General features: G+C 36.1%; 1 protein-coding gene across 1 annotated transcript; it reads right to left on the bottom strand.

The window, feature by feature from the left end:
- Window positions 1-3,955: 3,955 nt before the first annotated feature.
- On the bottom strand, window positions 3,956-14,379 carry LOC129260401 (synaptotagmin-11-like). Its single transcript, XM_054898385.2, has 7 exons — window positions 14,039-14,379; window positions 13,203-13,402; window positions 11,192-11,344; window positions 10,148-10,294; window positions 9,443-9,569; window positions 8,565-8,719; window positions 3,956-8,126 (listed from the first exon to the last, which is right to left on the bottom strand). The coding sequence occupies exons 1-7, from the start codon at window positions 14,340-14,342 to the stop codon at window positions 7,974-7,976; spliced, it is 1,239 nt and encodes a 412-aa protein (XP_054754360.2). The 5' UTR covers window positions 14,343-14,379; the 3' UTR covers window positions 3,956-7,973.
- Between the last annotated feature and the right edge of the window lie 335 nt (window positions 14,380-14,714).

The raw sequence follows: 14,714 nt of genomic DNA, 5'->3' as shown, positions 1-14,714 counted from the left end.
TAAAATACATGTCAAGATAACTATGAACAACTACAACAACAACAAACAACATCAAAAATACAAAATATCTAACATCAGAAACAATTAAGCATAACATGTCCAGACGAATTGCAAAAAGCTACCAAATCGATTCTGAAAAGATTTTGTATTAAAATAACTATAGTGTAAAACCGTTCGAAACTATAGATGGCGTTGTTAGAGCAAGGTGGCTTTTTCAATATTCAGTTCAATTGGTCTTAAAAGCCAAGTCTCGTTGCTCATTTGATGTTTTAATGTTCATACTGTCGATGTTTAAGCTGTATTTAATTGTATGTTGTGTGCATACATGATGGGATGATAACGCTGTTTTCAGCTCCCAATGTACTTTTGATATCATTACAACTTTTCCTTTAATATTTGTTAATTTTTTTTCTTCTCCCTTTTTTAAATACTTTTTTCCTTCAAGTTTTTATCTGTTCTTTTTGGGCTTCATTCAGCTTTTCCTTCATTCCTTACTTTTTTTTTGTGTTACAATTCTTTCCATGTTTTGTCGTGTAAGTTTATTCCTCTTCTCTCTTTTTCTTTCGTAATGATTCAGTCACATCCTGTTCCCCCTGTCTTTCCCTCTCTATTATGTGGGGTGATGGTGAAACCAACGAAACCGATTCCACAACGATCTAATTTATAAAAAAATAAATCAAATATTTTCATTGATATACCAACGGTCGGTTTGTAGCAGTTTCGTTGGTCAAAACAAAAGGAAGACCCCACACCAACACAATGGGTTGAAAATAAATAAATAAAATCCCTTATATTAAACCATTATGAAATGAATCCATTGAACAAAATATATTTGATGGTTTTAGTTTGATTTACGGCTACGTTTTCCGAATAGAATCGATTTTCACGAAATGAATATGACCCAATGAAGGAGGTAAATTGCCAATTCGTCTCTTGCCAACTCGTCCACTCATCAGATGGTCTCACCTTTATTTAGTCCAATGCCATTCCCTCCATCAACATTTCGTCTAAGAACCATTCGGTCCAGTATCCAATTGGTCCCATCATCATTTCGTCTAATCACCAGTTCGTCTATGGCCATTTCGTCTCGTAACCAGTTGGTCTAATATCCATCTTATTTTCACTTATTTCGCTCAATTAAGACTTAGCACAATTCGACCAAATGGTATATGGACTAAATGGCTATTGGACCAACTGGTTATTAGACGAAATGGCGAGTGGACAAAATGCAATTAGACCATGTGGACAGTGGACGAATTGATGGTAGATCAAATGATAGTAGACGAGTTGCAGGGGCGGATCCAGCCTTCGCCAATAGGGGGGGGGGGCCGGAATTTTTTTTCAGCCATATTTTCCCCGATCGGCCGCTCGAAGATGATTTTTGGTTTCTGTGAAGGGGTAGTCCAAATAGTCACTTCTTAGCTTTATTCTTATAAATCAACATAAATATAATATCATAATCCTTATTTATATAATGCGAGCGCGAAGCGCGAGCTAATTTATTTTTGGAAATCTTATGTATTTTTCCCTAAAGTTTGAAGATTCTGGGCAATGTTTGTTTTCCTAAAAAAGATGTGTATGCAACTGACATGACTGAATAATTACTACGTACGCGAAGCGCGAGCAGAAATGAACTGATAGAAAAGGTACCTGTTAAAGACTGCTTGCAGTTAGCCATGAACACGTTATATATTTTAAAAATCAAATAATGGAAATGGAAATTATAAGCACTTTTTTTAACTTAAACAGAATAGGTATATGAAACAATTGATGCGATCGAAAAATTTCGAGATTTAGACCTACTGAACGAGACACTATTCATGTTTTGTAAATCATGAAAAGGATAAGTATTTGGGGATCTTCCTTACATTAATAATGCGAGCGTAAAGCGCGAGCAGAAATTTTTTATATACGTTTTGAACTGATCGAAAAGGTACCTGTTAAGGACTGCTTGCACTTTAGAGGTTACGTATTTCAACAATCAAATAATGCGAGCGCGATCTGTAAAATTTTGACATTTCTACATAAAGAATGGAATATTTCAATCAATTTTTGTAATCGTGAACAGGATAGCTATATAACTAAACAATTGATGCAAGCGCGAGCGGAAAAAATCGAGATTTAGACATAAAAACGGGACACTATTCATGTTTTGTAAATTATGAAAAGAATGAGTAATAGGGGATCTTCCTACACTAATTATGCGAGCACAAAGCGCGAGCAGAAAGTTGTTGATATTGTGATTCTGAAACTGGATAATGATTTAAATAGAGAACAAGTTGAGTATCTGAATAAACATGCGCGCGCGTGTGTCATATTTAGACCTAGAATCTATATAAGGCATTCTAAATACATCTTTTTTCATGAAAATCAAAGCGAGCGCGAAGCGCGAGCTTAAACTATTTGATATTCCGATCAGAAAAAAGGTCAATTTCAGCTCTATATTTTAAGCACTTTGTAGGAAAATTGGGAGGTGGATGTGGATCGCACTTAATAAAGAGCTGATATTTTTCATTATAATCACTTTGAGTTTTGACATAGGACCGGGACATCCTTAGGACATGTCATCATATCATATGAAAATTATGACTGTCTTCCAATTCCTCCTGCTAGTCGCGAGATGAAACAAAAAGGACATTTCAATTATTGAATTAATATGTTATTCATTAATGCCTAATGAGGGCGCAAAATCTGATGATATTATTGCCTGAAAACTTTATGGAATACACGAAAATAATAGGTACCTGATAAATCGAAATTGTAATATTCAGACCATAAAACTGACGTTTTTACAAAGCAATTTTTAAAAGTCAATTTGTAAATCACACAAAATAATAAAAGTTCGATTTCCGAGATGAAATATGTTTTGTATATTGACTTCCAAACTTGATATTTTAACTCCATATTGAACAAGATGTGAAAATCACCTAACAGGCAGTGCGAGCGCGAGCGAAAATTTTATATAGTGACATAAAAGATTCTTCTTATTTTCCAAGTCTTCCCCTCATCTTATTTTATTCACTCGTTTTCCTCCTCTTCTTTTTTATCTTCTCTTTTCCCTCTTTTTTTTCTTTCTTTCATTTTTTCCTTTTTTGCTCCGCCAATGGGGGGGGGGGGGGCGGGCCCCCTGGATCCACCTATGAGTTGGTAATTATACGATTTGGCATGAGACCAACTGAAAATACACCATCAAACATCCACATTTCGAAATTTATCCGGGGTTTTTCTTTTGAAATTAATGTTAATTTACTTTACAAAAATATATATGATTATCTGTTGTAAGAAATATCAATTTTTTCAGTTAATCAATTGGGTTTTCATATGTGTGTACTTTGTTATATACTTTAACATAAATATATACATGTTGGTTTTTCATTGTTAGGAAATAACAAAATTATTTCTTTTTATTTTCATTTTAATAGACCTTTTTTGTTAAGTTTTCAATGCATGAAACATTCTAGCTGTATATCCATTTGCTGAAGTTACGGGAATGAAACCCATGGTTGGTCGCAGCAAGGGGACAAAGCCTAGCCCTCTAACCCCAGGGGAGCTTCGTCAATCAAAAACGAAAAATAAAATGCAGAGAAAATAAAAATAAAATCACAAACAAATAAGCAGTGACGGTAGGATTCCTAACGTATATAGGCTGGGCAAGATAGGTGTACAAGAAAATACGCACGTACCGCAAAATCGAGCTGCAGAAAATTTCACGTTTTTCAAGAAATGCTTATGACAGCTGTTACTCCTTGTTTACAAATTTCTATTCATGTTTTTCTTAAATTTTCAGATTTTCTGAGGGGTGCATCTGTTCTAACCGGCTTGGGGGCAAAATGCCCCTCTACCCCTCCCCTGCGGTGCCACTGCAAAAAGATAGAACCTATACTGCTGAAGTCTGCCTATAGAATATGATACACGCTAAAAGACATAAAATAAAACTCATTCACAAATCATGATGTAACTATAATCATAAAATATCTTTTATTTTATCACAGTACTTGTTAAAATCGGGTGGGCCCTATACTACACAGGACGTTTGTCAACACAACAGCACGAAATAGGATTACATACTCTTGTCGTTATATACATATATTTTTCTTTCGCTTTTCCATAATTTATTTTCTTTGTATACCCCTCTCCTTTTTTCACATGATATCAGTCTCTTTAAAGAAGCTAAATATACAAGCATGTAACACATAAATTCTGAATGTTTTTGGCTATTTACAAAGCACAGAGAAGCGGAGGAATGCAGGGTCTATATACAGGCCTAATATAAGACGAGTATAATGATTAAAATGGTGAATTCATGATTGCCACTTGGTCTAAATCCCGGTTGTCGTTTGCCTGTTTTGTCCATTCCGGCATGGTCTTATACAATTCCGTCTACAACCAGTTTGTCTAATATTAATTTAATCTAATCGATTGTTAAGTCTTGGCGTTTCGTCATTTTTGTTCAGCTACGGTGTGCCAATTTTGTCTAATTCCATTTCGTCTAATATCACTTAGTCTACATCTAAGTAAGAGGAACTTCTGATAAACATCATTGACATTAGACGAAATTGGAGAAATCAAGATGCGATGGGGTCATTTAGAAAAAGATGTTTGGTCAAATGATGATTGGACCAAACGGTAATTAGACCAAACTGATTATAGACAAAATAGGGTTAGCCAAAGTGGTGTGAGACGATCTGGGAATTAGACCAAATTTCATTGAATCTCGCGACTATAAACCTTTTATTTCCTAAGCTCAATATGAATATCATCCACAAAGTATATGTACATCCTGATACCTATAAACACAATAATTTGGTTTACCTTTTTATTTAAAAACTGTCGATCAATATAATCTCAATAAAGGTATAATCAAATAAGCTTAAAAATACGGATCCCCGAAAAAAAAGGAAATAAAATTATTCTTTACCAGGTGAAACATTGGAATAAGCTTCAAGAGAACACTTGTAAAATAATGTATATTTTCATCAATCGAAAAGGTACTATTCCTTATCGTACGCATCCGTCATGTCCGTACGCTAATAATCCTATAGCAACCATTATCAATCTTATCTTTTCAATCTGAATATAAATCACTTAAACAAAACCGTTCTCTATACTTAAAAAAAGGTGAAAAGAAGAAATAACTATCGTTTGATCCAATTAAACAATTAATTGCCATGCAGCTACAATTTCGCTTCGTATAAAATGACTACCAATGCCTATAAAAATAATCTTTTCTTGAATAAAACAAATCGTACATCAGATATTGTTTTCATAAAATGAAAAGAAAACGTTGCAAATAGAGTTTGATTTTACTCTAGCAACTTCAAATTTACGAGTACGCATATTTTTCTACTTAAAATCGACAACCTCTCGTAAGGTATGGAATCATATTTTGTAACCCAGGAATCATATTTTGTGACCCAGATGAAAACAAAATCTATGCCTTCCGTTACAATACTATATTTTTACATGATCATTGATAACAATTACATGACAAAAGAGAAAGAAAGAAAGAAATGAAGAGATGGAGATAGTTGTAAGAATGAGAAAGGGAGACATGCTTTTTTTTGTATACGAGTGAGTTAACCACTAGACCATAAAATAACATTAAAAAGAAGAAGAAGAAGAAGTAGAAGAAGAAGAAGAGAACGAAAGAAAGAACTAAATAAAGAATCAGGAGAGAGAGGGGAAGAAAAATGACATACATTAGAATAATTAATATCAGGATGAGATGGGGGAGAAAAAATCAAGGAGAAAGAGGAAAAGGAAAAAGAGTGAATAAAAAGACACCGATAATAAAGATACAATTTACATTATCCAAAATAAGTAATTGTGAAATGTACAGCTTAAAAATAATACGGACTTTTACATTTTCATCATCTAAGATATTTATGAGCTTAAATATTTCCAATTTACACATTTAAAAATCATTCAGGCCGAAGTATCTTTGAAATCGTAACTTTACAATTTACAGTATCATAAGTCAATATGTTTTGATTATCCTTACACTAATTTCATAAATCTGTTCATATTAGTACTGCAAATATATATTTTCTGTATAGAATCGTTTCATTTATTCCTCCATTCACTGCCATAATTTAGTTTTGGTAAAACTCTCAGAACGCTCCTATCATAAATATAATATGATTATTTACAATGAATTTCATATTACATCGATTACAAAATGAATTATGATATCAATTTCTCTCAAAAATTTCACTTTAGTTTAATTAATCGAATTCGATGTAATGGAGTACTCCTGTCCCCAAAATGATTAAAATCCCAAGAACTGGCGTGTTCTCTGATAACGATTTATTTTAATTATATTCAAGACTTTGTGTGAAGAAGTTTACTTTTTTCCCCTTTTTATAGTTTAATTGAAAATAAACAAAGCTTATGTTACCAATATCTAAAACTATATATATTGTATTCACATAGCCAGTGTGCTCTCTCTTTTTTATCGTGTTTGTTATAAACAGATAAAGTGAATGTACGCACTTATTTGAACAGTATCCTCTGTTCCATATAAATTTCTACAAGTAATGCTGATGATATTTGTTTTTCTTATAATAAAAATAGTGGATTTATGAAAATAATAAGTTCTTACTATACACCCGTGTCTCATAATAAAATAGAACCACGTTGATCATTCATTTTTGCTAGTGGACATTAATAATAATAATAATAATAGCCAATATTTATAAAGCGCTTTTCCCAGAATGGCCCAAAGCGCGTTACAGCATATTATTACCCCGGTCATTGGATTCATTTCATTCCCGCACGAAAAATGCACAATTTCCATTCCCTGGGGAGCATTCCTTGCATTTATTGCAGCCTCATTATGGCGCTGGCAAAATCAAACATACAATATACATTGCTTGCGATGCGGTGAGAATGTAATTTTTCATGAATCATGTCGTAAGTAATTCTACATGTACATAAAATTGATTTACAGAGTAAAACTAATTTAGACACAGAAAACTTGTAGTTTAAGAAGTAGTTCACGTTAAATTGACTAGCATCTACTGCCGTATGTGCCCGTATGTATATGCCTATAAAGTTATGATAGTTGATCAAAATCATTTATAGGGTACAAACTATAGTACGAAGCGAATATGACCAGTATTATAATCTCATGAGTGTCGTGTCATCGTTGCAAGTTTAACTAGAAATGCAGCAATATCGATTGAAACAACGGCCTGCTATCCGTGGGATGTGATAGTCTTTTTAATCATGTTAATAGTTTATCATTTTAATAAAAAGTATGTTCATTTGTATAGAATTGCTTCAGTTTTGACTAGAAAAGTTGTAATTTTTGCTAGAATCGCACAAAATATAGGAACATGAAAGGTGCGTGATAACAGCTTGACCAGGGGTTTTTGAACTTGACAAATTTACCGCAACGAAAATCAAGTCACCCGTATGAATGTCACGATAAGAAATACTGTATTCAAATGGGTAGGCCTATATGGGACATACTGTTTGAAATATTACATTCATTGCTATGACAACCAAGGTTATTCAGTTAATCTGATTCTGAAGTCATAGAATAATTGATTAATCACTTTTTCAGACGCAAAAAAAAAGTGCCTATCCAGGGGCTAATCTTAAAACAGAATTGAGACTTCATTGAAGTCACGAAAGCTTTTACTGGACTTTTTTTAATAAACTCTTTGGTTGGTTCACATTACAGTCAGACGTTGACTAACGGTGCGAACCATTTCAAACTATAGTAGACACGTTTGAATTTGAATTTCCCGGCATTCAACACCGCCTGACGTAAATATTGAGACAAAGGCAGATGTCGCCAAACTGTCAGTTATAAAGAGGGTGCCTTACATTGATATTAATCTTGTTACAGGCATGGTAACAAAATAATGTAGATATATTTCACCAATTTATTCCTTTACTTTCGATCAAAAAATTTTGAATCGGAAATTGATATTTGAAACATAATATGTGCTTGTTTGGACGTAATTTTATTCGGTGAGCTTATGCCATTCTGCGATTTGTTTCCTTGGATTCTGCATGATCTCTTTCCAGTGCTGTGATTCGGCCTCTCCATCCTCATCTCGTCCAATTACTAATCGGCCGATAATTTCGTTCTTCGTCACCCGATCGTGATCCAGCACCTAGCAAAAAAATTGAATGAAAATTGCATTTTTTACGAGCGTTTCGTACCAATACCAATTCATTCATGAAAACCCTTAATTGAGTTTTAAATTCGTATCCCTTCCCTTTGGTTATTTTCAGATTATCTCATGCATGCAGGAATCCGACAAACAAATTGCTCTTTTTCAATAAAACTGAATTCAGTCCTATATCAATATTTTCATGATTTAATATATTTCTTGATAAGTTTAAAGACGTTCAAACAAATTCGTAAGTACAATTCGATCATATCAATAGACACAAACAAATACTTTGATAGGACTAAACTATCGTAGAATTGCGATGATTATTTGAATTGACTGATACAATAGTATTTAGACCGGTTTGAATTGAATTAACTTTGTTCGGACTCTATTATAAACACGTTGTCTCCAAACTCGCATCGTTCAAACTCTTACCTGGAATTCAATCTTAAGGTACTCCAATCCTTCCATAGGTATATCGAAGAGGAAGGATTCGTTGAAGACGGGATTTAGGGTCCGTTTCTTGAGTCGGGTCTTCTTCTTAGCTAGGCGTTGGTTGCGGTACATCACGTAAATCTTTACGTATGGGTCTACGATGAAAAAAAATGAATAGATAGATAGGCTTTTTAATATTTGATAATTGAATATGAAAGAACATCGAATGCTCAAATTAAAACAGACCTTATTGCATGTTAAATACAAACAATTATCGAAATATAAAATTCTTCTCCTCATCCTCCTTTTCTTTCTTCTTCTCATGATAGGCATGATAGAGTATAATTATATAGAGTGACTATATTAAAAGTATTATCACCGTTTTCCTCAATGTGGAGCGTTGTGGCCCAGTGGATTAGTCTCCGGACTTTGAAACAGAGGGTCGTTCGAATCCCAGCTATGGCGTAATTTCCTTCGGCAAGAAATTTATCCACATTGTGCTGCACTCAACCCAGGTGAGGTGAATGGGTACCTGGCAGGAATTTATTCCTTAAAATGCGTGTGCGCTGTAATCTTAGTAATTACGGTTGCCAAGCTACAGCTGGGGTAATAACATCCAAGTCCTTTGGAAGCGCATAGAGACATTATACATAATTGTGATCTGCGCTATACAAGAACTGTGTATTATTATTACAATATGGTATTCTGTACATAGCTCAATGCTATCAAATCCTCTTGATTCATAATGTATTCGTCTCTCTTCCTCCATTCTTATCATCCCTCTTTTTAATCTTGTTTCCGCTTAAAAATCAAAGGGGGCCGTCGCCCCCCCCCCCCCCCCCCATTGTGGTGCCGCCCCTGCTTTATGATGTATTTACCTGCGAGGCCAGTGACATCCATCTTGGGTAGATTCTTTGCCTTAAGGACCACCACAGTAAGTCGGTTAGCTGCCGGTTGATAGCACAATGACGTCAGCAACTCACCGCGGCCTTGTGACTTGGGGATCTGACCGAAAATATGAGAAGGCAAAAGTGATTTATGTGGCATAGGAAAGAAATAAGCCTGCAGTTAAATGAAAATGCATGATTGAAGATATTTTTGGGGGAGGGGGTGCGAGTAACCGAAGCTTTTTATGCTTGATCATTTTCTGCAATCTCTCAGTTGAATATAAATCTACATCTTACCACACAGTTGTGTGTGTGTGCGCGAGAAAAAAAAAACTTGATATGTTTTATAATCCCGCACAGAAATAAATCTCCAATGATCTATAAATGGTAACATTTCCGAAGGAGATGGAAAAAGACGAAGAACAGGGGAGGAAAAACAGGAAAAGTAAATAATTTATTTAAAAAAAGAAGCAAACGAGGTGAAACCGTTAAACGAGGCTGAAACGAGAAAACTATGAAGGAGAAGACAGGTAAAATTGTACAAAGAAAAATGAAGTGGGGGAATAAAGAAAGAACGGATGGGAAAAAGAATTTGAGAATCAGGGCAGAGCAACGACAGCGTAGAAGAGGACAAAACAAAGTTTATATTCAAAACGAAAAAAAAAACCAGAAGGGAGAGAGCAGAACAATACTTACTCGTGTATTTCTTGGTTTGATATCTCGACATAGATTGACAGGTCTGGTACTCAGATCAACGTTAGACAGGGGCATCACTACCTCACCAATTACCTCATCTCTTGAGAAACGATCGAAACTCATCACGACAAAGTGAAGAGTTACACCCTACAAACAAAAAGATGAAGAAATTATCAAATATAAGATATTATTAGTGAAAAGTCTTGCAACCATAACATCCAAATATTTTATGATGCACATTCTTTTTGTTTTTTCGTATTAATTATTACAATGGTTATCGTCGTGAAGATGCGGTAAGTAATAAATCAAGACCCGGTGGTATTCCATCAATAATTAAGTTCGACTTCAAGACTAGTGACGACATCCGCACTTAGCGCGCTTACCTTTATTATGCTGCGGTGATACTTTTTTTTTAATTCCGCGCGCAAATGGACACTTCTGAGATTTTTAACCACACATCTTTGTGACAAGACCCTTGCCCCTCCGACGTGGTAGTTATGGTAGTTTAAACTTTGTACTTAGGATGCATTCTTAACTTCTTAAAACCCCTTATTCATTCAGGAAAGTGCATCCGAGAATAGCTCATGTTGCCAGCGGATATCAAAGTCAATGTGTTGTTAACATTCGTTTTGTTTCATTTTTATGCTGAAGCATTCGATAAATATTATTATCATGGTTATAGTAATGCTTGCCTGCTAGCGATCTGTTGCGTCAACTCATTTGAAAATAAACGTGAAAATGATATATTATGCCTATAAAAAGGACTATTCTGTATTAACTAATGCTACTTCTCTCATAATTCTACCTTCCCACACCTGTGGCCCAGTTCATAAAGGACTTATAAAGGCAGTTTTAACGATGTTATTTTGGTTAATACCATGATCAAAGGTGTCAACAACCAATCAAAATCAGGGTTTCCATGGTATTTATCATGATGGCAGAGTTACCAGAAAAAAACGGTCCCTGATGATTCATTCGGATGAGAAGGGTCCCTACCTCCATGCCACGCCCATAGCCACGCCCATGTTTACGGCCCCTACCTACCTGTAACTGGTTGTATGCCAATCCATAGAAGGTAAAGGTTTCTTCATAGATGGGGTTGAGTGTTTTTCTTAAGACCCTCGTCTTCACCTTGTGCTTCTTCTCGGGGAGCAGGCACAGCTTGACATAGGGGTCCGATGCTCCGGTCGTGGGATCCTTGTATTAAAATGATTGAATATAGAGAAGTTCTCGCAATAAATAGGATTGAATTGTTAAATTGAATTGATTAAAGTGTTTAATAAAATGGATTTCGGACATTCTGAAAATAAACTTTCCTTTATGCAGCTTGCGTGGATAATCAATATCAGTGAATGTCAAGCCACATGTGAGTAAAGTTATATCAACAAATTACCATTAAACAAGCGAAGGAGTGCAAAAATCAATGAATTTGTGTGTCGGGTAAACTACGATGGATGCTGTAAATAGGCCTGGGAATAAAAACAGTGAAACAAGATAAAAGAAATAAATCATTTGATTTTTTGTTTGACCATGTAATGCTTAAAAATTACTTGTTTACAAATATTTTCGATTTACACATGGAGAAGGAAATCTAACAGTACAGTACTGTGAATTTGCGAACGTTCGACTGTGAATAATGTCCCTGATGTCCCTGTAGACGTTGGGTTAATAGACTTGGGTATCCTATACCACCGAGCAGCGGGTCCAGGATTTGATTAATGAAAGGGGGTTAGAACATACACGCACACACCAATACAAATTTCCTCATTAGATAATGGAAGAAATTAAATTAAAAAAGCGAAAACGAGGGTTCAAAGATTGTGATACAATCTGACAATAGTAAAATAGGAGTGGGGCCTACTGTGCCCCTACCCCCTAAGTATAGTGACTTGTCTTTTAATACTTCAAGGTGTTTGAGTCATCGTCCGCAATGGAGTCACGTAAAAGACCTTTGAAACACTAGCCCCAAGCCACTTAACCATTAATAAGGCAAAACTAACATCTAGAATGAGGTGACGCAAGGGTTCAGCTGGTAAATATTTCACTTTAGATTGGGGGCAAATCGGGATCTCGGCCTGAATTTAGAATGAGTCGAAAGAAGCTAATAATGGTTTACGACGGTAGCTCGTTTCGGACAAAAATGCAAATCTACTCGACCACTGGAACACTACCGCTTACCGACTACCTGATTTTTATGACATTAAAAAACAACGTTGGTTCTATATGTGGATAGGACGGGACTGTACTTTGTTGCAAACATAGGCGGCGGAAGCGGGGGGGGGGGGGACGGGGGGACCTGTCCCCCCTAAATTTGAGGTGGGGGGACGATCCCCCCTAAAAATTTAGGTTGATAACCTTTTTTTTTTTTTTTGCTGGTCAAATTTTTTTGCTGGCCCCCCCTAATTTTTTTGGCTTCCACCGCCATTGGTTGCAAACCAAAGTGTGCCTTGTGTAGAGGCATTATTTCTCTTGTGTTTTCGTGGTTATTGGTAACTAAGATGATGGCATGCTAGCATGATCGAATGTTGCTGTGAATTTATATCGTTGATAGCTATAGCTTGACATGTCTGACGTAACGAACCATTGTGCGTGTGTGTGGAGGGGATGGGGAGTTTAGTGGCAGTTGGAACTTTAATTTACAGGAATCTCTAAATTGTAATCTCGTTTCCATTACATAATCTAACTTTGGCCTAATGTTGGAGCATGACAAAATTCCGGAGATTTTAAAGTAACAGTAATTTTGGGGGTGGTAAGAAAATGACGCCATTGCAAACGACTTGTAAACAAATCCATGCTTGCGCAGCCGTATTTTAAAGATGTGAGCCGCGGGGTTACAAAGCCCATTTATATAATAAGCCGGGATAATAGCAAGCTGAATTATTATTCCATACATTTTATCTCTATCATTTTCTTCCTTATAATTATTTTAAATATCACATCTATGATTTATTTTGTATTTTTGGTTTGGGACTGATATGAGATGACAGGGGAAAGTCAAAACTGCACAAGACGTGATGTCACAATGAATTGGGGATGGTCACTTGTATATGCATACCTTGGCAGGAAGATAGCTGGCTCGGTGTATAGTGACCATGAACACTGCCTTGTCCACTCTGTATTCGACCGTGAAGTTGAGCACCCCGACATTTGGACGGTCTTCCATACTCTCCAGGGTCTTATTATCCACCGCCTCACACTTCTCGTCGCTCCCATCCGAGTACGAGTCTTTGTGTAATGTCTGTGGGTCGAGTTTACCTGAGGACGAGGTGTGGGATGGGATCAAAGGATCGAGGGGCATTAATGAAGTGGGAGAATAATCATCAAATTTGAAATAAGTTATAATATTGCTTTATGAAAGGGAATTAAGGAAACTCGGATAGAGAGAGGGGGAGGGATTACGTAGGGGTTTCTTCGTTCTTCATAAATTTTATCAATGTTTCCTCCACTTATACGTGACTGTGAACATGACCGACTCTTGCCTCATGTGAACGATATCGATACCGAAAAGCTAACAGGGGAACAGAAGGAAAGAAGGAAGAAAGAAAGAAAGAAAACTTAAGAGAGGAGAGTGAAAAAGACGAAAGGAAAAACCAGGAAGTGCGTCGACATGCTTTCTACGTTAAAGAAAAGTTGATAAAACAATTCCCAAATATAGTACTTTTATGTGTTTGCTACCGTGTTATACTAACTTTTTATTTCTCTTTTTCTCCCAAAAAATATGTTTGCTGTTTGAGTGATTCTTATCTATAATTTTCAGACAAATGATTTTGTACTACTTTCTTGACCTCATGTCAGAAAAACCCTACTTTGTAACTTTTCAATACCGGCATGGTGACAATACCCAATCTCCGCAGTTCTGCTTAATAGTTCTATAGTTGGAATTATCCTTACCTGTCGACCCCAAGAAGGTGCTAATTGGAGGGCGTTTCTCCCCCTGGGTCGGGGACGGGAATCCCGATGACCCCCACTTGGTCGGAGTGAGATGAGGCGAACCCTTCCCAGTGGGTGGGAGGTGCCGGGATGGGCCGGTCTCGGGAGACGATAACTCGGGACTACTGATGGGTTTGGCGGTGGGACGGGTGTAGAAAGTACGTTGGGCCTTCTCGGCGTCTCGAGTTAGCAGGAAGGAGGGTCGACCTGGCTTTCTACGCATACACCGACACGCTGTGAGGACGACGATGGCCAGGGTGGTCATAATGGCCGCACATACACCCACGATAGCTGACTTCGAGACTGTAGAAATGGCAATGAGAGGAAAGTATGGTGAGCATATTAATTCGAAATGCAAAATTCAAATATATGAGGGGGATTATGTATTATATTCTTGACCATCTATAAGTGATTCACCTTATTTAATACGAAATGAGCAAATTTGAAAAAAAAATCATGATTCATTGTACTGATTAATGTTTCATAAAAAGATGAAAGAGGCTGAAAAAATCATAAACATATAATACTACTGTTGAACACGAACTCAACATAATGGATGCTAAATGTCCGGAAAAAATCGTCAATAAAAAGGAAGACTGAATATTTTGTATCATAACATATCAGACGCTCAGTGAAT

The sequence above is a fragment of the Lytechinus pictus genome, chromosome 5, assembly GCF_037042905.1.
Source record: "Lytechinus pictus isolate F3 Inbred chromosome 5, Lp3.0, whole genome shotgun sequence".
Classification (NCBI taxonomy): Eukaryota; Metazoa; Echinodermata; class Echinoidea; order Temnopleuroida; family Toxopneustidae; genus Lytechinus; species Lytechinus pictus.
The sequence above is the reverse complement of the archived record's forward strand: the minus strand, read 5'-3'. Positions and strand labels throughout refer to the sequence as shown.